General features: G+C 42.9%; 1 protein-coding gene across 1 annotated transcript in view; it reads left to right on the top strand.

The window, feature by feature from the left end:
- The window catches only part of LOC138669780 (uncharacterized), a 143,783-nt gene that overhangs the window by 28,696 nt on the left and 91,110 nt on the right, over positions 1-23,977 (top strand). Inside the window, exon 3 of the mRNA XM_069756511.1 lies at positions 22,177-22,378. Within this exon, the coding sequence (XP_069612612.1) occupies positions 22,177-22,378 (202 nt within the window). The remainder of the gene's footprint in view (positions 1-22,176; positions 22,379-23,977) is intronic.

Below are 23,977 nucleotides of genomic sequence, written 5' to 3'. Positions count from 1 at the left end.
GGAAGAAAACTGTAATGAGTGGCAGACACAGTTACTAGGCCCAAATAAGTAAATAGGCTAAATGCAGTTCAAAATAGGTAACAGGACTAAACAGGTGGCATTGTTTTATTCAGTGGACGACAACTTTAATGAGTGGCTGACACAGTTAGTACGCCCAAATAATAAAGTGGGCTAAATGTCTGCCAAAAAATTGTTCATAAACAAACAGGTGGCATAGCGAGGTACAGGGGTGGGCTCCTCTGCTGAGTAGCAGACAGTGGTAGTGGACCAAAGTATTAACATTCAGCAGCTGAAAATGGGGGGATTGGAGCAGTCAGTAAGAGGAGGCCAAAAGCAAGACATTTTTCAGGCAAGCTACGTGTCAGCAGTGGAAGGTGGGGCAAAATAATTTGAAATCCATGATTGGTTCATTTTAATGAAGGTTAGATCATCAACATTTTGGGTAGCCAGACGTGTCCTTTTTTCAGTCATTATTAAACCAGGAGCACTGAAGACTCTTTCTGATAGCACACTAGCAGCAGGGCAAGCGAGCTCCTGTAATGCATATTCTGCCAATTCAGGCCAGGTGTCTATTTTAGATGCCCAGTAATCAAAGGGGAATGACCTGTGAGGGAGAACATCGATAAGGGACAAAAAATAGTTCGTAACCATACTGGACAAATGCTGTCTCCTGTCACTTTGAATTGATGCAGCAGTACCTGTCGTGTCTGCGAACATTGCGAAATCACTCCACCACCTGGTCATAAAACCCCTCTGTCCAACGCCACTTCGGATTTGTGCATCTCTAACACCTCAGCCATGTTGCCCCCTACAGCTTGTGTGAGAACAATCACCGCCACTGTGTGCTGGGAATGCCTGAACCAAACGGTCTAAAAGAGTTGCTTGTTTGGTAGCCAATATTTGCTCAAGGTGCTCATGTGGCATGATATTTTGTAATTTTCCTTTATATCGTGGATCTAGGAGGCAGGCCAACCAGTTATCATCATCGGTCATCATTTTAATAATGCGGGGGTCCCTTTTTAGGATACGCAAGGCATAATCAGCCATGTGGGCCAATGTTCCAGGTGTCAATTCACTGCTTGTGCTGGGTTGAGGAGCACTTTCGTGCAAATCAACATCAGTTGTGTCCCGCAAAAACCCTGTACCTGACCTTGCAACGCAACCAGTTTCTATTGCCCCCTGAGAAGCATCCTCCTCCCATAAATATTCATCCCCATCATCCTCCTCCTCCTCTTCATCCGCCACCTCGTCCAGGAGAGTTCCCTGAGCAGACAATGGCTGACTGTCATCAAGGCTTCCCTCCTCCTCGGCTGCAGACCCCTGCTCCTTAATGTGCACCAAACTTTGCATCAGCAGACGCATTAGTGGGATGCTCATGCTTATGATGGCATCGTCTGCACTTACCAGCCGTGTGCATTCCGCAAAACATTGAAGGACTTGACAGAGCTCTTGTAGCTTTGACCACTACACACCAGACAACTCCATGTCTGTCATACAAGTGCCTGCCCGTGTATGTGTATCCTCCCACAAATAAATTACAGCACGTCTCTGTTCGCACAGCCTCTGAAGCATGAATAAAGATAGGAGAACCCGGAGCATAATATAAACAATTGCTTTATTAATACAAACATTAAAAACAACATACATCAGTAATATTTAAGGTGCAGATATTTCCACGATTAACATAGACAAGGGGAGAACCACCCCTCTAGAGTCCCTAAATCGCACATAAAGAACATGGAAGAAAGAGAATGTAGAGAGCCTTCCTATGCAATGTGACCTAGTGCAAAGCGGCAGGCTGACCAGTAATACGATGCCAATCCAAATAGCCAAAGTGCAAGTATAGTAGGTCAACGCAAGTCAGCTTACCGGCTCAAAGGGGCAACAGAGGAGGGGAATCCCGCCAGGATAACGTCCCCGACGCGCGTTTCGCGGCTAAAACACGCCGCTTCTTCAAGGGAGTACTGAGTGAAGGGCGACCAGGACCTGCTAATAACCTAGCTGACCTCCGTCACATGTCCATATCCGGCCAATGATGGCGGCACCAGCGGCGCATGCGCACGGCGACGGACAGGTCTCCCATGGGGGCTGGGCGTCAGGCCCAGGGCGCACGCGCCGGGAAACATCCCGGAGCGCCCGCACAAAGCACACAGACGCCCGCCCACATGGGAGAGCCGCCCATCAGCCGGGCGATGCGCACGGCCGCCAAGAGAGGACAGCAATAGCTGCCACAAATACTGGCCGGCAATGGGAGCATAATAACCCCAAATGTCATAAAGGAGTGAGACGAGAGGGGGTGCGGCAAAGTATTACCAGACCCCAGGTAGAGAGGTGCCGCTGGTATGTACCATATGATGCTAAAGTGCTAGTGACAAATGGATAGATATCCGAAGAAAAAAAGGGTCATGGCTTAAAGAGGGTGGCAATGCATGGACACATACATTTTGCAAATATGGAAAATACAACTGAAATTCATATCGTATAATGCAGCAGTGTGCACATATGTAAATACCATCCTACAGTTATATACCATAATACAAAGTAAAAAAGGTCCATTAATAGTAATCAGATAGCACACATCCAGCTTCAGTTCACATAGGCATTAACGTCTCAATAGATGATGTAAGTAATGACGTGATGAATCCAAACGACCAGAGGGGGAAGGAGGCAGCGGTCAGTAGAGAGCCCACAGGTAGAAACAATTACTCATAATAGAAACGAAAAAACAAAGATTAAAAATAGAGACAAAACTTTAAAAACAGAAAAATTAATCCGGCAGGTAAATGATGGAAACCCATATATACAGAGCCTAAAAGATGACAAATGGCTAGAGATACGGAGCAAAGCTCAAGGACTCGTTAAGACCTCTAGGAGTCATACAATCCAGCATAACAATCCATTTTGTTTCGATCTGTGCGAGCCGTTTTTTATTATCCCCGCCCCTCACGCCCAGATGTAATGCATCAATCCCCCGAACAGAAAATAATTTTGAGTTACAATTGTGATGCAACTGAAAATGTCGGGGGAGCGTTTTTAATTCAGTCCCTGTGGGCACCGTCCTGGCCGCGTCAATGTCCCGCACATGCTCACGTACTCGAACCCTAAATTCACGTGTAGTGAGACCCACGTAAATCTTCGGGCAAGGACAAGTGGCATAATATATGATGTTCGTAGTCCCGCAAGAAATGCGTTGTCTGATTTGGAAGATTCTAGAGCCATCACTAGACTTAAAATCGGAGCAGCGCAGGACATTGGCGCAGGCAAGACAGTGCCCACACGGGATGCAACCTGGGCGCGGACCAGTGGTACCAAAAGGGTTTGCCAGAGTGGGGATGTAATGGCTCCTGACCAACATGTCACCAAGATTCATCCCCCTTCTTGGAGTCATAGAGGGTAGGTCACCCAGGGCGACACGCAGGGACGGTTCAGTCTTAAGGACAGGCCAGTGCTTTATGAGGATTGAACGCATGCTCTCCCACTCATGATTGAAGGTGGAAATGAATCTAATTTGTCCACCTCCATCTTCAGCCCGACGTCGAGTGGTACAGTGCAATAGGTCACTCCGTGGGGTTCTGCGGGCACGATCATAGCCGGCTTTAATAGATCTGCGGCTATAGCCACGAGCCAAAAACCTCTGTTTTAGATCGTTCGCCTGTGATTCGAATTTAACCTCAGAGGAGCAAATTCGCCGCATCCTGAGGAACTGTCCGACCGGGACGGCCCTCACGGTGGCAGGATAGTGAGCAGAAGTAGCGTGCAATAAAGAGTTGACAGAGGTGGACTTCCTGAAGACATCCGTCTGGATGCGCCGGTCGGAATCGATCTCCAGACGGATATCCAGGAAGTCCACCGCAACCTTACTAGAAGTATATGTAAGCCGTATATTTAATCTGTTGTTATTTAAAGTCTGCATAAAATCCCCGAGCTGGCGGGCAGACCCCCCCCACAAAAACAAAATATCGTCAATATAACGATACCAGCACAGCACATGGGCTGCGGCAGGTGGGCCCTCGTCACCAAAAATCCCCCTCTCCCAGGCGCCAAGGAAGAGGTTGGCGTACGAGGGCGCACAAGCCGCGCCCATGGCCGTGCCACGTATCTGTAAATAAAAATTATCCTTAAAGACGAAAAAATTGTGGGTGAGGATGTACTCCACCAGCTCGAGGATAAGCTCACACAGAGGGCCGCCCAGGTCGGAGGCCCCCAGAAAGCGGCGAACAGCATCTAGCCCATGGGAGTGATCTATGCACGTATATAAACGCTCGACGACGGCTGTAACTAGAATTGTATCATGATCCACAAGGATGCCATCAACCCTCGACAGGACATCCGTAGTGTCTTTAATGTATGACGGTAGAGTTTCAACGAATGGTTTGAGATAAAAGTCGATGAATTGACACACAGGATCACAAATGCCATCAATACCTGACACAATTGGACGTCCCGGAGGGTTAAGGGCATCCTTGTGGATCTTAGGCAATAAATAGAATGTGGGGACCCTAGGTAACTTGACGGTTAATCCGTCAAGTACCTGTTTGGTAATGATGTTGGCTTCAAAGGCCCCCACCAATATTTTTTGTAGCTCCCGTGAGAAAGAGACCATGGGATTGGAGGAGAGCTTGAGGTAAGTATTAGAGTCCTTAAGTTGTCGGAAAACTTCCCGCTCGTATTTCACACAAGGCCAAACCACCACGTTCCCCCCCTTGTCCGCCGGTTTAAATACTACGTCTTTCATTTCTTTCAATTGTTTGATGGCATGGCGTTGTTGTGACGTTAGATTATCATATGTACGCCGTGAAGATAGTTTTTTGAAATCATCACCCACCAGTTTGGTGAAGATTTCAATCGCTGGCGACAAGGACAAGGGGGGGAACCTGGCGGATTTAGGATGAGTGGAAGGTGGAAACTTACTTGGGCTAGATATTCGTTGTTCCTCAAGCAAATCCTCCAAATCACGAAGGGTCTCTCTCTCACTTTCGCTCATCTCAACGTCGCTGTATCTACTAGTATGAAGTTTCTTGAGAATCAGCTTACGTGAGAACAAATGAAGATCTTTTAATGCTGAAAAATAATTAAAAGAATTAGTGGGGGAGAATGTCAAGCCTCTACTGAGAACATCCACCTGGTTCACTGAAAGAATATGTGTAGACAAATTCACTACCTGCAATTGCCCCTGCGTATTTACCTGGGCGGCCCTCCCTCCAGTAGTCTTGGTTTTGGCAAGTTGTCTTGTAGCCATTCTTTTATTATCAATAGATCCCACAGGGGTTGAACCACTGGGTTGCGGCATGATGGTTAGATCATCATCATAAGTAGATCTATTGGACCGTGTGGAGGTGGATCTAGATCTGGACTGATAGTTATTCCTAGATCTGACACGAGACCGTCCAAAGGAGTTCTGCCATCTATATACTCGGCATAGTTGTTTGTCCTGGGCATCTCGCTGAAATTTCTTGGCCTTGGTAGACTGAATATCACTAGCCCATCTCTGAAGCTCGATGTCAACCTCATCATTCAACTTTTTGAGAGACTCCCCTGTCATGTCTTTATGTAGGGTGGCTTGTAAGCCATCAATCTCAGCCTCCATACTTTCCAATGATTTCTGGTTCATTTGTTTGAGAAGAATCATAAAGCCCTTAGAGCAATTATTGGTTAGATCCTCCCATTTCCCCTTGAATTCCTCATCCTCTATAGGAAATGAGGGGAACACCTGTATCCGGAGTCCCCTTGGAATGAGATCTTTTTGGATGTATTTATCCAGGAATTTGTGGTTCCACCAGATGCGCGTTCTTTTGCGCAGAAGATCTTTAAAGCGTGTAATCGTCTCCTGTAACTCTCTGCTGGGCCCATCATTACCCCCTTCTATGCTATCATGGAACACCTCGTTCAGTTGTGCACGCCAGGTACGATCACGTGCACGGAAATCCATGGATGTAGAGGGAAAGACTGTGAAACACACAGAAACAATTAATGATATAACAAATCCCAAAGTCATATCAGTGGTCTGGGAAAAAGAACACATGTGTGTTATATATAGCCAGACACATCAAATTCGCTCCATATAATCTGAATAAAGATAGGAGAACCCGGAGCATAATATAAACAATTGCTTTATTAATACAAACATTAAAAACAACATACATCAGTAATATTTAAGGTGCAGATATTTCCACGATTAACATAGACAAGGGGAGAACCACCCCTCTAGAGTCCCTAAATCGCACATAAAGAACATGGAAGAAAGAGAATGTAGAGAGCCTTCCTATGCAATGTGACCTAGTGCAAAGCGGCAGGCTGACCAGTAATACGATGCCAATCCAAATAGCCAAAGTGCAAGTATAGTAGGTCAACGCAAGTCAGCTTACCGGCTCAAAAGGGCAACAGAGGAGGGGAATCCCGCCAGGATAACGTCCCCGACGCGCGTTTCGCGGCTAAAACACGCCGCTTCTTCAAGGGAGTACTGAGTGAAGGGCGACCAGGACCTGCTAATAACCTAGCTGACCTCCGTCACATGTCCATATCCGGCCAATGATGGCGGCACCAGCGGCGCATGCGCAGCCTCTGAAGCATGTGCAGTGTGGAGTTTCACCTTGCTGCAACCTCGATTATTAGGTGGTGTTGGGGAAGATTCAGCGATCGCTGATGGTTCAGCATACGGCTGGAGTATACGGGCGACCGGCGGATGTGCGAGCAAAGTCTTCGCACCTTCAGAAGCAGGGCAGGTAACCCCGGATAATTTTTCAGGAAGCACTGCATCACCTGGTTCAAGGTGTGAGCCAGGCAAGGTATGTGTTTCAGTTCTGAAAGGGCTATGGCAGCCATAAAATTCCTTCTGTTATCACTGACTACCTTGCCTGCCTCAAGATGTACACTGCCCAGCCATGACTGAGTTTCTTGCTGCAAGTACTCGGCCAGTACTTCCGCGGTGTGTCTGTTGTCGCCCAAACACTTCATTTCTAACACAGCCTGCTGACGCTTACCACTAGCTGTTCCATAATGGGACACCTCATGTGCAACACTGGCAGCTGCGGATGGAGTGGTCGTGCGACTGCGCTCTGTGGACGAGCTTTCGCTTCTGGAGGAGGAGGAGGAGGAGGAGGGGTGGCAAACGCCTACAGCCAACTGTTTCCTAGACTGTGTGCTAGGCAGAACTGTCCCACTTTGGCTGTCCCCAGTGCGCCATGATGGACACGTTGCGTCCCTGGCCATGCCTACTGGTCCATGCATCTGTTGTGAGGTGCACCTTTCCACTGACTGATTGCCTCAGTGCATGGACAATGCGGTCTTTGACATGCTGGTGGAGGTCTGGGATGGCTTTTCTCGCAAAGAAGTGCCGACTGGGTAGGTCATAGCGTGGTACTGCATAGGCCATTAGGTCTTTGAAAGCTTTGCTTTCAACCAACCGGTAGGGCATCATCTCTAATGAGATTAGTCTAGCAATGGGGGTGTTCAAACCCTGTGTACGCGGATGAGAGGATGAGTACTTTCTTTTCCTAATGAGAGTCTCTTGTAGGGTGAGCTGGACTGGAGAGCAGCATATGGTGGAACTAGCGGGGGTGGTGGTGGACATGGAAGATTGAGAGAGGGTTGGTGATGGTATTCTTGATGTTGGCCTACATACTGTATAGTGTTTCCTACCAAGAACCTTATGATTCACTGACAGCTTTGGCCTTGCGATGATACCTCCACACTTGCTGCTGGTGATGTCCTAACCAGTGAGCTTACAGTGAGGGAAGCAATGTAGCGTTGCTGACTACCTTCATTCTGAGCAGGTGCACCAACAGTACGGGACGTTTGGTAGTTAGTCCAGGCTTGCAAGTGCATGCTGGTTAAATGTCTAAGCATGCACGTTGTATTTAAATTTTGGAGATTCTTCCCTCTGCTAAAGGTCTTTGAGTATTTCTTACAGGTAACTTTGCACTGATCATTCCGATCTTGGTTAAAAAATTGCCACACTACACTCTTCCTACTATGGAACACCTTTTCAGGCATTGCACGCTGTGCTACTTTCACCAGATGGCCACGCTATCTTAAAACTGTTTTTGTTTTTGACAAACGTTTTTGGCTAGATACGGGCCTGCCTGATGAAAGGTATTGCGATGTAGATGGCTGCTGCGGATCATCCTCCTCTGCTTCTGAGATACTGGCAGCGGCACCCTCTTCCCCCAATCGTTGCCAAACTGGGTCAACAACTTGGTCATCTATCACCTCCTCTTCAATGTCATGTGCACCTTCCTTTGTGTCACCATGTAAGGTGCTATAGCGTTCGGGACGGGGCACCATAGTCTCATCAGGGTCAGATTCTGGCTCGGTACACTGCGAGGGCAATGTAGTGATCTGAGTCAATGGAACTGCATAATAATCTAGCTGTGGCTGTGCATCAGTGCACTCCATGTCCGATTCATCTTGTAATGGGCTGTTAACAATTTCCCTTTCTAACCCAGGCACGGTATGTGTAAAGAGCTCCATGGAGTAAACTGTAGTGTCGCCTGCCGCATCCTTCACTTTTGGTTTGGGTGAAAGACACAAGGAAGCGACTTGTCCCTGACCAGGAGCATCCACTGACGACTCGCTGCTGTTATATTTGGAACTTTCTGAAGAGGAGGCGAAAGAGCTAGAGGCTGAGTCAGCAAAGAAAGCCAAAAATGTTCCTGCTGCTCTGGCTTTAAAAGCGGTTTTCCTACTCCCAGATAAGGGAGCCTTCGAGGCCTTGTGTAGCCAGACGATGACGCTGGCTCAACACCTCGAGCCTTAGGTGCTATTTTGCTTTTCCCACTACCACCAGATGCTCCACCACCACTATCAGTACCAGCTGGCAACGACCGCCCACGGCCTCTTCCACCAGACTTCCTCATTTTTGGGAAAATCTAACCAAAATAACAACCATTTTATATGGTAACATAGTAACATAGTAATATAGTGAGACCGAAAAAAGACATTTGTCCATCCAGTTCAGCCTGTATTCCATCATAATAAATCCCCAGATCTACGTTCTTCTACAGAACCTAATAATTGTATGATACAATACTGTTCTGCTCCAGGAAGACATCCAGGCCTCTCTTGAACCCCTCGACTGAGTTCGCCATCATCACCTCCTCAGGCAAGCAATTCCAGATTCTCACTGCCCTAACAGTAAAGAATCCTCTTCTATGTTGGTGGAAAAACCTTCTCTCCTCCAGACGCAAAGAATGCCCCCTTGTGCCTCTCACTTTCCTTGTACTTGGTACTGTAAAACAAGGTAGAAGGTGCATATAAACTTGTTGAGAATTTAAATCTCCCTTTTTTGGGGGAGAATGAACCAAAACGCAGGCCCAGTGTATAACACTACACAATGTTTTCAAATAATTTTTATTAACAATTTTTTTTAAACAAAACCAATATAATGCATTTGTGAAATATTAGTATGCATCTACATCAAAGAAAAGGAAGTGGTTGGGAGAAGGGGTGAGGGGAATAGGGGAACAGGAGGGGAAGAGGAAGGGGCAGGGGAAACATAATAACAAAACAAGAAAGAACAAAACTAACAGATAAGCAATAACCTTGCTTTTTGGGCCACTGACCTAGTTAGGCCAGAAACAAATTGCCCTAATAAAGAAAGAAAACTTTTAACTTAGTTACTCGTCAACAACACCACAATCCACCGAAAAGATTACCGATTTTGGAATCTGAGGTTCCATTTATTCCATTTTTTTTCATATTTTTGTAAACATCCATTCGCTATAGCGAATTTAAGATCTAAGGAATTGTGAAGATTAAGATTGTCCACAACGTCAGGGAAACTCGGAGCCTCAGAGCTCTTCCACATCGCTGCAATTTTGTTTTTAACTATCAACAAGATATGGATTATTACAAACCTCATTGAGTAATGTAATTTTTCGATGTCCACTGATAGGAGAGCCGTCTGGGGAGTCAGGACAAAGTCCTCATTGAGCAGAGTACTAATGTATTTGGAGACCTGCTTCCACAGGTTTGTTAATTTTGGACATGACCAAAATATGTGAAGTAAGTCCCCCTTGTTTCCACATCCCCTCCAACACAACGGTGAAGAGCTTCCGCCGAAATGAGTAATTCTATCTGGTGTAAGATACCACCTTGTAACTAATTTGTAATATGTCTCGTGGAGTGGAAGCGAGATATTAGAGGCATAAGTGTTTTTTAATGCTTCTTCCCACTGCTCGTCATCTATTTGTAGGCCTAATGTTTTCCCCCATTTTTTCATGTATTTGTTCTTTTTAAATGTATAGTCTTTATTGAAAATATTATATAGGAACTTAGTGCTCCAGAAAACTTTATGATCAAGATTTCTAAGCAATAAATATATTGGTTCGAATTTAGGAGAAGCCTTAGAAATGAAGATCTGAAGGCATTCTTTAACAATGAGGTACTGATTAAATTCTGACGAAGGGATATTAAATTTTTGTTTGATTTCTGAGAAATTTAGTAGTTTATTGTTTGCCAACAAGTCTCCTAATTTTTTTACTCCCTTTTGTTCCCATAATGTTGGAAATTTTTGTCCGAATAGAGAGGTTATTAATGAAATTGGTAGAATTTCCCCAATTGTTGTTTTATTTTTTTCCCCCGGGATTTTAGCTAATTTATCCCATGCTTGAAGATTGGCTGAGATAATCAGATGACTACGTTTATATTTGTCTAAATTTAGGGTATGTTTAATGAGAAGGTGTCCCAAAGAATCAGATTTATTTAAAGACAACTCCATATCGAGCCACACCGGGTTATCTTTTTTATTGAACCATCCCTGGCTATGTTTTATTAAATTAATTTTGTGGTATGCTTGTAAGTTCGGGAGACCTAATCCACCATTTCTTTTACTTTTGTAAAGGATGTCCCTAGATATTCTGGCTTTTTTCCCACTCCAGACAAAAGACAGTATTTTTTTTTTGACAGTTTTTGAAAAATTCTGAAGAAAACATCAAAGGTAATGTTCTAAAGATGTACAGAATTTTTGGAAGTATCATTGATTTGACCGCTAGAACCCTACCCATCAACGATAACCCCACTTTACCCCATGATTGAAAATCTTTATTAATTACTGAAAGAATGTTCTCCCCATTAGTCTTGGCCAATTCGCTAACCCTTTTTGTAAAAGTAATTCCTAAATATGAAATCTGTTCCTCCTCCCAGGTAAAATCTACCATTTGTTTTATTGAATTAATGGTTTCTTCTTGTAAATTGAGTTGGAGTATCTTTGATTTAATATTGTTTATCTTAAATAGAGAAATTTTAGAAAATTCCTCAAGTGTTTCCAGGAGGTTTTTAATGGAATTGTGGGGGTCTGTTAGAGTTAGTAACATATCGTCTGCAAACAGGGATATTTTATATTGGTTGTTACCGATGTCCACTCCTAGAACATTCTTGGTAATACGAATCATTTCTGCTAAGGGTTCAATTGCCAGGGCAAACAACAGGGGGGACAGTGGACAACCCTGTCTAGTTCCATTACTTATTGGGAAGGATTTTGATAAGTTGTTGTTAATGTAAATTTTTGCACTGGGTATCGAGTAAAGCGCAAATACCGACGTGAGCCATTTATCATCAAAACCGAATTTCTCCATCACCATTTTAAGATACTGCCAATTTATTCGATCAAACGCCTTTTCGGCATCAAGTGTCAACAGGACAGATGAAGTACCATTGGCGTTAATTTTGCTGAGAATGTTGAGTAATCTCCTGGTGGCATCGGAGGTTTGTCTCCCCTCGATAAACCCAGATTGGTCATATTTTATCACTTTTGGTAAGATTTCTTTTAACCTATTAGCTAAGATTTTCGAATAAACTTTAACGTCTGTGTTTATAAGTGAAATAGGCCTATAGTTTTTTACTTCGTCAATGTTGCTCTGTGGTTTTGGGATCATTATCAAAGTTGCCTCCAGCATTTCTTTGGGAAGAACACCTAAACTTGATGCAGTGTTAAAAATATTAGTCATGTGAGGAGCCAATAGATCTGAGAAGATCCTGTAATATTCATTAACCAACCCATCTGGTCCTGGTGATTTTTGGAGTTTCAGGGATTTTATTGTATCTCTGACTTCAGATACTGTGATGGCCTTTGTTAAATTATCTAGATCTGATGATTCCACTGTTGGAAGGTGTAATTTACTAAGAAATGACCTAATTTCTTTTGGATCTGGAATGGGGGTTAAAGGATCATCCTTTAAGTTATACAGGTCCTTCTCAAAAAATTAGCATATAGTGTTAAATTTCATTATTTACCATAATGTAATGATTACAATTAAACTTTCATATATTATAGATTCATTATCCACCAACTGAAATTTGTCAGGTCTTTTATTGTTTTAATACTGATGATTTTGGCATACAACTCCTGATAACCCCAAAAACCTGTCTCAATAAATTAGCATATGTCACCCATCCAATCACATAAAAGTGTTTTTTAATAACAAACAAAAAAACCAACAAATAATAATGTTCAGTTATGCACTCAATACTTGGTCGGGAATCCTTTGGCAGAAATGACTGCTTCAATGCGGCGTGGCATGGAGGCAATCAGCCTGTGACACTGCTGAGATGTTATGGAGGCCCAGGATGCTTCAATAGCGGCCTTAAGCTCATCCAGAGTGTTGGGTCTTGCGTCTCTCAACTTTCTCTTCACAATATCCCACAGATTCTCTATGGGGTTCAGGTCAGGAGAGTTGGCAGGCCAATTGAGCACAGTAATACCATGGTCAGTAAACCATTTACCAGTGGTTTTGGCACTGTGAGCAGGTGCCAGGTCGTGCTGAAAAATGAAATCTTCATCTCCATAAAACATTTCAGCCGATGGAAGCATGAAGTGCTCCAAAATCTCCTGATAGCTAGCTGCATTGACCCTGCCCTTGATGAAACACAGTGGACCAACACCAGCAGCTGACATGGCACCCCACACCATCACTGACTGTGGGTACTTGACACTGGACTTCAGGCATTTTGGCATTTCCTTCTCCCCAGTCTTCCTCCAGACTTTGGCACCTTGATTTCCGAATGACATGCAAAATTTGCTTTCATCAGAAAAAAGTACTTGGGACCACTTAGCAACAGTCCAGTGCTGCTTCTCTGTAGCCCAGGTCAGGCGCCTCTGCCGCTGTTTATGGTTCAAAAGTGGCTTTACCTGGGGAATGCGGCACCTGTAGCCCATTTCCTGCACACGCCTGTGCACGGTGGCTCTGGATGTTTCCACACCAGACTCAGTCCACTGCTTCCTCAGGTTCCCCAAGGTCTGGAATCGGTCCTTCTCCACAATCTTCCTCAGGGTCCGGTCTCCTCTTCTCGTTGTACAGCGTTTTCTGCCACATTGTTTCCTTCCAACAGACTTACCATTGAGGTGCCTTGATACAGCACTCTGGGAACAGCCTATTTGTTGAGAAATTTCTTTCTGGGTCTTACCCTCTTGCTTGAGGGTGTCAATGATGGCCTTCTTGACATCTGTCAGGTCGCTAGTCATACCCATGATGGGGGTTTTGAGTAATGAACCAGGCAGGGAGTTTATAAAAGCCTCAGGTATCTTTTGCATGTGTTTAAGAGTTAATTAGTTGATTCAGAAGATTAGGGTAATAGGTCGTTTAGAGAACCTTTTCTTAATATGCTAATTTATTGAGACAGGTTTTTTGGGTTATCAGGAGTTGTATGCCAAAATCATCAGTATTAAAACAATAAAAGACCTGACAAATTTCAGTTGGTGGATAATGAATCTATAATATATGAAAGTTTAATTGTAATCATTACATTATGGTAAATAATGAAATTTAACACTATATGCTAATTTTTTGAGAAGGACCTGTATAATTTGTGGTAGAATTTAGGAAATTCTTCTGCTATGTTTGTTGGATGGTGGATCATATCCCCCAAACTATTTTTTATTTTATTTACTCTTTTATTTATCCTGTCTCTTTTAAGTTTGGCTAGCATGTATTTCGTCGGTTTATTAGTCTCGGAATAGTTCTTAAATTTTGATGCCTTAATTATTTTTTCATAGTCCTCCATAATAGCTTTATTCAATTGTTGTCTCAGTGCGAGTATGTCTTTGTAAACGCTTTGCGCGTCATTATTTGGGTTATTAAGATTATTTTCTTTTTCTCTGATTTTTTTCTGAATATTCATAATTTTTTCTCTTTGTTTTGCGTTATGTCTAGCTGAGATCTGAATTAATTTTCCCCTAATTACTGCTTTGTGGGCGTTCCATATCACAAATGGGTGTGTTTCACCATTTATGTTTTCTTTGAAATAATTTTGCAATGAGGTTTTAATTTCCTCTCTGTATTCTGGAACGTTCAGCAGGTAACTATTGCATTTCCACAAAGCAGAATTTTTAAGATAGGGTCCAATCATGACTTCAGTTACTATGGGTGAGTGATCAGATATTGACCTGTCCAGAATAGTGGCTTTTTTTATTTTAGTTATAGTATATATTTCTGTTAGAAACAGGTCAATCCTGGACTCTGTTTTATGTACCAGTGAGAAGAAGGAAAACTCCCTCGAGATAGAGTTTAAACATCTGAAAGTGTCAAATAACTCGTTACTGGTAATCCATTTGTCGAGATTAATAAAGGAACTACGTGAGGCAGAAGTAGAGTCAAGTTTCCCATCGGGGACCATATTAAAATCTTCCATAATGTATAATTCTCCTTGTTTACATTTATGGATTTTCCTCATAACCTTATTTAGGAAGCTTAGTTGTTTTGTATTAGGGGCATATATATTTACGATGGTACAAATTACCGCGTTAATTTGACAAATTAAAATATGAAATCTGCCATTTGTGTCTTTAAGCTCTTCTATAAGTTGGAATGGAACAGTGTTTTTAACCAATGTAATCACTCCTGCCTTCCTTCCTTTGTTCAATGAAGAAAAGCAGTGTGAGAAGTTTTTATTTGAGAATGTGGGGTGATTACCTTCTCGGAGCTTTATTTCCTGCAGGCATACAATTTCTGCCTGCAGTTGTTTAATCTCCCTCCAGACGGCATACCTCTTCCACGGATTGTTGAGTCCCCTGACGTTGTAGGACATGAATTTCAGTTGCATGTTGTGGACCGTTGATGATGCTGCAAGAAAAAAACTTAAAACAAATTTAATACCTAAAGAATATCAAGATTGAACTAGAAATATAGAAAATAAAAGAGAAAAAAAAAAGAAAAACCAGTTGTGTTGTTTAACTTCAAATAATCCAGTTCAATCGACCGATCTTCGTCCCTAAAGGGACCTTTGATCCAATGGGGGAAAAGTTTGTGTGTAATAAAACTCCCACAATACCCCCTTAATTAGAGACCATCTTTTAACTAAAGCCTATTATAAAGGAGAGAAAAGGTTAGAAAAACTACCCAGTTCTGTCAATTTTGAGATCTAAAGAGGTTCAGACCCTCCTCTACTGAGTTAATGATCTTGAATTTGTCCTTATAATGGAACATAAGTTTTGTAGGGAAACCCCACTTGTATTGGATATGTTCCTCCTTGAGAATATCAGTCAGAGGTTTAAAGGACCTGCGCGTATCCAATGTATGTTTAGAAAGGTCTGTGAAGATTTTCAACCTATCATAAGGTTCCGGTAGGGATCCCTTATTTTTGACAAAATTCTGTATTTTTTCTTTAGTCCCGTAAAAATGTAAGCGGAGAATAGTGTCCCTAGGCTTCTCCTCTGATATTCCTTTTGGTTTAGGCAATCTATGGGCTCTGTCAATGCAAAGTTCCAGATTTGAGATATCGGGCAAAGCTTTTTTGAACACTGTTTTTACAAAGTCCTGAAGGTCTGACTGTTTTACTTCCTCCGGTATACCCCTTATTTTTAGATTATTCCTGCGACTCCTATCTTCAATGTCCGCTATTTTAAGCCTCATGTCATTTATTTCCTTTTTTAGTGCCATGTTTTGGGTAGTTAGGGACTCCGTTTTCTGTTCTAATTCGAATATTCTAGAGTCTTGCAGTTCCAGTTTTTTTGCAAAACCTCCACATACTTCTTCAAATATTGAATTGTGTTTATCAAATCCGGCGTTTAGTTTGTCATCTATTAATGATATGATGGTTTGAAAAAATTCTTCTTGAATATTTGGTTTAACTGCCCCTATGTCCGAGTCCGGACGATCCCTTTTAGTGTTACCTATAGGTACTAATGGCTCCTCAGAAGCGGATCTTTTTGCTGACAAGGAAGTATCCATCGCTTGTACCCCAGCTGGGATAACAACAATTGGAGAAGGGGAACCCTTAACTTTCACTTCTGTGTTTGTTTTTGTGTTGTTGGACCGTGTTGCGGGCGCACTTTTTTGCAAAGCCATTTTTATGTTACTTGATTGCAACCTTGTTGCTTTATTTGATTTATAATCGTCCCCTTTTTGTGGGGATCTAGACTTGTCTGGGCTCAGCAAATTAGGTATGTCCACATATGATCTGGAAGCGTGTTTTTTTATTCCGGTTCTTTGCTCCATTTAATAAGTATTACGATTATAATGTGACCACAATCCCTTTATAAGTTACTTTTTGAGGGATCTCCCCAGATTTATTTTGCACAGTGATAATAGTATCTTCACATATGTTAGGTTTCTGTACTCAGGTTACCACTATGCAAGGCTAAGTGCACCTCCCCCCCCCCTGCTGCAGCTGCCCAGCTCTGCCACAGTATTTGATAATCACTCTGACTTGTTTGTGCCTATATGCGCACTAATTGATGTTATTTTGGTGGTACACAGCTCCAAAGTCCCCTCTGTTATATAGTCTTAGCCTCTCAGGATTTATACCCCTTACTTTATATGAAGGCAGTTGTTTATTCCACAGCTTTACTGCCCGCTCACTATTGCATCACTTTCTGGATCACAGTGCACAATTATTTATATTCCACAGCTTTGCTACCCGCACCTTATTGCAGTATTTTCCAGCAAACAGTACACAAATTTATACCACAGCGCGGCTTCCGCTAATAAAGTTATCAGTGTTCCATAGCTGCATGCTCCCAGCTTTAAATATGCTCGTCGGTACTAGGGGTGATTTCTGTAGCAGTCTTACCTTCTGCCTATTAAGGCGGTGCTGCTGTGTCCCCTGCACCAGTTCTTGCGGCCGCTACTGTAATGCTGTGATACTTTTGCAGGGGTTCTGCTACAGTGTGCCGTCCTCTGAGGCTGCGGTGACGGTTGCTCCTGGACCAGCTGTAGATCTCCGGATCCTGGCCTGAGAATGCTGTGCTGCGGTGCTCGCGTCCTAGTTTGCTGTGTCCTCTAGTGATTAGCGGCAAGTCGCGGCTTCACATCTGGCGCGGAGGTGTCCTCTCCAGCGATGGCCGCAGCGGCAAAAGGTCTCCCTCCCGCCGCTGCAGCGGTCCGGATCGGCCCCTGAGCTGTGATGAGGGGGGCTCTGGAGCGGCCCCCACGGTCCTGCACTGCAATAATCGAACTGCAATCCTCCTGGCAGCCGGAGGTGTCTGGGGATATCCCCAGCAACAGGCTCTTTCTTCAGCTGCTTGTCACAGCTCAGCTCCAGTGTGTGAGAGCCTGTAGATGTTGTAATCCTTCAGGAGGGGAGACAAAGACTTCTCACAATGGCAGTGTCACCATGAGGTGCTTCTAGCACAGAAAGTTCAGATCTTCTTATCTCGGTTTCTGCTTTGCCCAGAGACCTGGTTTTGGTCTCATTTTAAGCTTTAGAAGTTAGGCTTTTGATTGAAGGCAAAATCTTGGCAAAAAAAAGGTCTCAAAGTCACTTTTGACGCTTTGTTGTCAGGGTTTCTGTGAGAGCTTAAGACTCCTGCTTCCTCACATTGCAGCAGCCAGGACACGCCCCCCCAACACTACACAATGTAAGTGGCAGAACGTGGCTGGCTGATATACGACAAACTAAGGCTACGTTCACATTGGCGTTCTGCCAATGTGCGTCGCTGTTGCGCCGGCGACGCAGCGGCGACGCAGCGGCGACGCGCCCCTATGTTTAACATAGGGGACGCGTGCGTTTTTTGGGTGGCGTTTTTCGACACTTGCGTCGTTTTCGACACTAGCGTCGGACGCAAGAAAATGCAACAAGTTGCATTTTCTGTGCGTCCGATTTTGGTCAAAAAACTACGCACGCGTCGCAAAACGCGCGCGTTTTTGCGTGCTTTTGCGCGCGTTTTTGCATGCGTCGCGCGTTGCGTCGCCGACGCAGGGCGGCGCAACGCTAGTGTGAACGTAGCCTAACAGACCTGACGTAGATCCACTTTGTGACAATTTGAATCTCCTTTTTTTGGGGGAGGAGACTGCACCAAAACTCAGGCCCAGTGTATAACACTACACAATGTAAGTGGCAGAACGTGGCTGGAAGATATACGACAAACTAACAGAACTGACGTAGATCCACTTTGTGACAATTTGAATCTCCCTTTCTTTGGGGGAAGACTGCAACAAAACTTAGGCCGAGTGTATAACACTACACAATGTAAATGGCAGAATGTGGCTGGCTGATATATGACAAACAAACAGAACTGACGTAGATCCACTTTGTGACAATTTAAATCTCCCTTGTTTGGGGGGAGACTGCAACAAAACTCAGGCCCAGTGTATACCACCACACAATGTAAGTGGCACAACGTGGCTGGTTGATATACGACAAACTAACAGAACTGACGTAGATCTACTTTGTGACAATTTGAATCTCCCTTTTTTGGAGGGAAGACTGCACCAAAACTCAGGCCCAGTATATAACACTACACAATATAAGTGGCAGAACGTGGCTGGAAGATATACGACAAACTAACAGAACTGACGTAGGTCCACTTTGTGACAATTTGAATCTTCCTTTTTTGGGGGGGAGAATGCACCAAAACTCAGGCCCAGTGTATAACACTGCACAATGTAAGTGGCAGAACGTGGCTGGAAGATATATGAAAAAATACAAGGACTGTAGTACAATTTCAATCTCCCTACAATGATCTCAGGACAAGTATGGCAGCAATAAAAAGGACTGCCGCACACAAAAGTGTGGACAAATAAACAAGATAACTGTGCAGAAAGGAGCAACAGGATTTTTGCTTTTAAGAAAGCAGTTGGTTTGCACAGCAGCATACAAACAGCAATGCACCTATCAGGGAGCCTTATAAGGCAGCCTAACAAGCTACAGAGCTGATGCACAAAAATATAGCCTCCACTGTCCCTTCAAAGAAAAGGTGGTGTTGGACAGTGGAAATCGAAACAGCACAAGCGGTTTGGGGGTTAATCTTCCCTCCCGATCTATATCCCTTCTTCTGATGAAGCTGCAGCAACCTCTCCCTCGTTCAATCGGCAGAAGTAAGATGGCGGTCGGTGTGCACGCCCCTTTATAGCCCCTGTGACGCCGCAGAAAGCAAGCCAATCACTGTCATGCCCCACCATGATGCTGCCCGCACTCTGCATCCTCTTTCTTTGGCTGAAAATTGGCGCTGACCTGGTGGCCGATCCCACACTAGGATCGGGTCGGGTTTCATGAAACCCGACTTTGCCGAAAGTCGGTGATTTTTGAATTTGTCCGATCCGTTTCGCTCCACCCTAGTCAATATCTTTGTAACTCCGAACGTCTTTAAAAAAATTAATTCCTGCTATTCCATTTGATTGGGCTAAACCTCTATGATTTAATGTCTCCTCCACCTCCCCCAATACATTCCACATTATTCTTAGTTGTTTTCCTTCATGCAGAATTAACCTACAAGGAAAGAAAGGGTTTATTTTAATTCTGATATTTTTGTTCCATTGACTTGCATAGGTATTGGGTATCGGTATCGGCGATATCCAATATTTTTTGGATCTCGGCCAATCCAATCTGATACCGATATTTCCAAATATCGGAAGATATCGTTCAACACTAGTCAACACTGGATTGAAAGTAGTTGTTTCATCGGTATTGTTGCACCTGTTTTTCTGCCATCATTAATCGGGTCCGCTGCACCCTGCCAGTGCATTTGTTTTGGAGGCCTGAGCAGGTAATCATCTCTGCTTTTTTCTCTGTGATTAATGTAATATACAGTATGCATATAGCTGGACAGTGGGCCCCCAGAGTCAATGTTACTGGTGGTTCCTTGGCATCCCAATTTAACACTGCATGTAAAACCATCCTCATCTCCCAGCATTCTCTAGCTCCCCTTTCTCTGACTGCAGGCTCACCACAAATCTTCAGAAACTTCCTTTGTCGTTGAAACATTTGTTGATATTGAAATAGTAAATAATTACCAATGAGGAAGAGTGAGTGGAGAAAAACTGCTACAGAATTCACCTTTTATTGTCTGAGACTCAGAAGGAGAAGAGAGAGGATAGTATTAGGGCTCTGTTTTTTATGTACAAGTTCTATCTGACTGGTCCGCACAAAATCACAGAGAATTGTCCGATAAGTAGTCATGTCACGGATCAAGTCATGGATCAAAATTGCCAATTTAAGTCTAAGGGTCCTCAACCAATCAGACAGCACTCGGGTGCCATCCATGTGCTGTCAATTTTTCACAGACTGCTTGACAGGAGAAGCTTGAGAAGCTTCCATCAAGTGATAGAAATCTCTAATGGTAAAATCTGACATACTGACCAAACGCTGATGAGTAGCAGACCATTTTTTGACATATGACTATAAGGTCCGAATGCCTCAAAGTCCTAGGTTTAAACCTAATTTGTTTAATTTCTTAAAGTTTTACTAAGCGAACCAAAACTGCATTACATACATTTAACAAATGTAAATGCTTTGTTTTTGGCTCTATGAAGCATACTGGAGATGAGCAAATCTTTTGAAATTTGATGTTCTTTAGATTAGCTGAATTTTTTAGTCAAATTTTACTTGTAGTGAATCAATTCACTGCACATCAAAAGAATTCTGTATTTTCCACTTTTCCTCATAGACTATTTTCTTTCAGTAGTGTGCTGTCACACACTATCTGCACACATTGTTCAGCATTGAATGACTTTCTTTCATATCTCTATGCCTAAGCTATGAGTTGTGTCTTCCTCTCACTATCCAGATGTATCAAAAAATGGCGGCTGCATTTCCTGCATCTGTTTTAATACAGGCTGTAGTAGTCAGTCCAAATAGCTGAAGCTATATGGTAAGATAGCTAAAAGGCATTATGAGGAAGCTGTCCTGGCCACACCTGATATTACATGATTCTTCTATAAATGATGCAACCTTCTGCAATATGTGAAATGGCCTTGACCATTTTAGGTGATTCTTGTTAAGTGTATTGCAATTAGTTTGACTTCGCCGGGTTCAGTAAGTTTCTAAAAATTCTACATTGAGATCCAAGGGGTAACATTTCTCCTTGTGGAAAGGAACATGTCAAGCCTGAGATGCCAAGGTAAAGAGACTTTTAAGCTGCAATGCTCCTTTGGTAAATATGTAAATTGTCTCTTCAGAGACAAAGAGGATTAGAACTCTAATGCCACCTATAGGAAGTGGCTATCCTAAAACTCAATATCCACTTGCTAACAAGCCTTGTCATATGATTTAGGATAAAACCAAAATCTCAGTTTGCAGACACTCTGTTTCTGGGTACTGCCCCTCGCCAGTGCCAAACGTGAGATCTAGTTTGGCTGGGTGACAGGTGTCTGACTGGGATTCAAGGGGTAATGTTCCTCCATGTGGAGAGCAACACGTTAAGCCAAACATGCCAAGGTGAGGAGACTTTTAAGTCTCAATGCTCCTCTGGCAAAAAAGCAAATTTCCTCTTCAGAGAGGAAGAAGACTAGAACTTTTGTTCCACCTATAGGAAGTAGCAATCCTAAAAGTCAATATCGACTTTCTAATGAGCCTTGTCACATGACTTAGGATAGAAGTCAAAAACCAGATGTCACAGTTTGCAGTCACGAGGGTCACTACCCCAAAACACAGTGTCTGCAAATTGAGATTTTGTTTTTGGCCTTTATCCTAAGATATGTGGCAAAGCTCGCTAGAAATTCGATATTGACTTTAGGATTGCTACTTCCTAGAGGTGGCACTAGCGTTCTAGCCCTGCTGCGCTCTGAAGAGACAATTTGCAAATTCTACAAATTTGATTGGTTTGACTCTATTAACTCTTCTCTACCACAGACCTATATGTATTGTATTTTTTTAGTGTGGAGTTTTCATAACTGTTGTCAGGTTTTCTTCATAGCTATACAGTATCTTTTCTATTATCTAAATGAAGCCTACATATACTTACTTGCAAGTATTACATGCCATAAGCAGCTTACTAATGATTTATTTATCCTCTTCCAAACACAGGCTCGGCTTATAAATTGATTTGCTATTTTAGCAACTTGGCACAGTATCGACCTGGATTAGGGAAATTTACCACAGATAATATTGATCCATGTCTGTGTACACACCTAATCTACTCTTATGCTGGAATGTCCAACAATCACATCACGGCCTCCGAATGGAACGATGTCAACCAATATAATGCATTCAAAAGCCTAAAGAAGCAGTATGTACCCTAATTTCACTGCTTTTGTGTCATTTGCAGGAACAAACCACAACAGATTATTCATTATAACTCTGCATTAGGCCACGTTCACACATTCATTATTTGGTCAGTATTTTACATTTTACTAATTGTTTCATTCCTGATTTTGGCTTACAAATACTGATGTAAAACACTGACCAAATACTGAATGCAGGAACGTGGCCATATTGACAGTGACTCGTAACTTATACAATCTACAATGTAACATGAAGTAAATAAGTAATATCTTATATGTACTGAAATGTTTTACCTACATGTTGAAAAGTAATTTTAAGCAGATGTAATATTTTCACTGTCATAGAATCATAGAATGTTAGACTTGGAAGCGACCTCCAGGGTCATCATGTCCAACCCCCTGCTCAATGCAGGATTCACTAAACCATCGTATACAAATGTCTATCCAACCTCTGCTTGAAGACTTCCATTGCAGAAAAACTCACCTCCTCTCATGGCAGCCTGTTCCACTTATTGATCACCCTCACTGTCAAAAAGTTTTTTTTTTTATATTATCTAGTCTGTATCTTCTTCCTTTCAGTTTAATTCAATTGCTTCTTGTGTTTCTATGTGAAAATTAGAATAAGGATGACCCGTCTAGACTGGTAACATAGTAACATAGTTAGTAAGGCCGAAAAAAGACATTTGTCCATCCAGTTCAGTTCAGTTCATAATAAATCCCCAGATCTACGTCCTTCTACAGAACCTAATAATTGTATGATACAATATTGTTCTGCTCCAGGAAGACATTCAGGCCTCTCTTGAACCCCTCGACTGAGTTTGCCATCACCACCTCCTCAGGCAAGCAATTCCAGATTCTCACTGCCCTAACAGTAAAGAATCCTCTTCTATGTTGGTGGAAAAACCTTCTCTCCTCCAGACGCAAAGAATGCCCCCTTGAGCCGGTCACCTTCCTTGGTATAAACAGATCCTCAGCGAGATATTTGTATTGTCCCCTTATATACTTATACATGGTTATTAGATCGCCACTCAGTCATCTTTTTTCTAGACTAAATAATCCTAATTTCGCTAATCTATCTGTGTATTGTAGTTCTCCCATCCCCTTTATTAATTTTGTTGCCCTCCTTTGTACTCTCTCTAGTTCCATTTTGACATCCCTTCAGATATTTGTAGACAGTTACTAAGGCTCCTCTTGCCTTTGTTGCAAGCTAAACATTCCCAGATCCCTTAATCTGTCCTCGTAGGACATACTTTGCAGTTTGCTTACCATCCTGGTAGCTCTTCTCTGAACTTGCACCATTTTTTAATGTGTCATTTAGAATGTGGTGTCCAGAACTGGACACAGTATTCCAGATGAGGCCTGACCAAGGAGTAGAGGGAGATAATTACTTCACATTATCTAAACTCTATGCTTCTCTTAATACATCCTAAAACTGTGTTAGCCTTTTCTGCTGCTGCATCCCCCTGTTGACTCATGTGCAGTCTGTGATCTATTAGTATACCTAAGTCTTTTTCACTCGTGTTGTTACATGTTGCATTTCTCCCTCTTAAATACCATTATAATACTCACTGTCCATTGTTCAAGCTTATCTAGAGCCTTCTGAA

This window comes from Ranitomeya imitator, chromosome 3 (assembly GCF_032444005.1).
Source record: "Ranitomeya imitator isolate aRanImi1 chromosome 3, aRanImi1.pri, whole genome shotgun sequence".
Lineage (NCBI taxonomy): Eukaryota > Metazoa > Chordata > Amphibia > Anura > Dendrobatidae > Ranitomeya > Ranitomeya imitator.
Note: the sequence above shows the minus strand (reverse complement) of the source record. Positions and strands in the feature narration are given on the sequence as shown.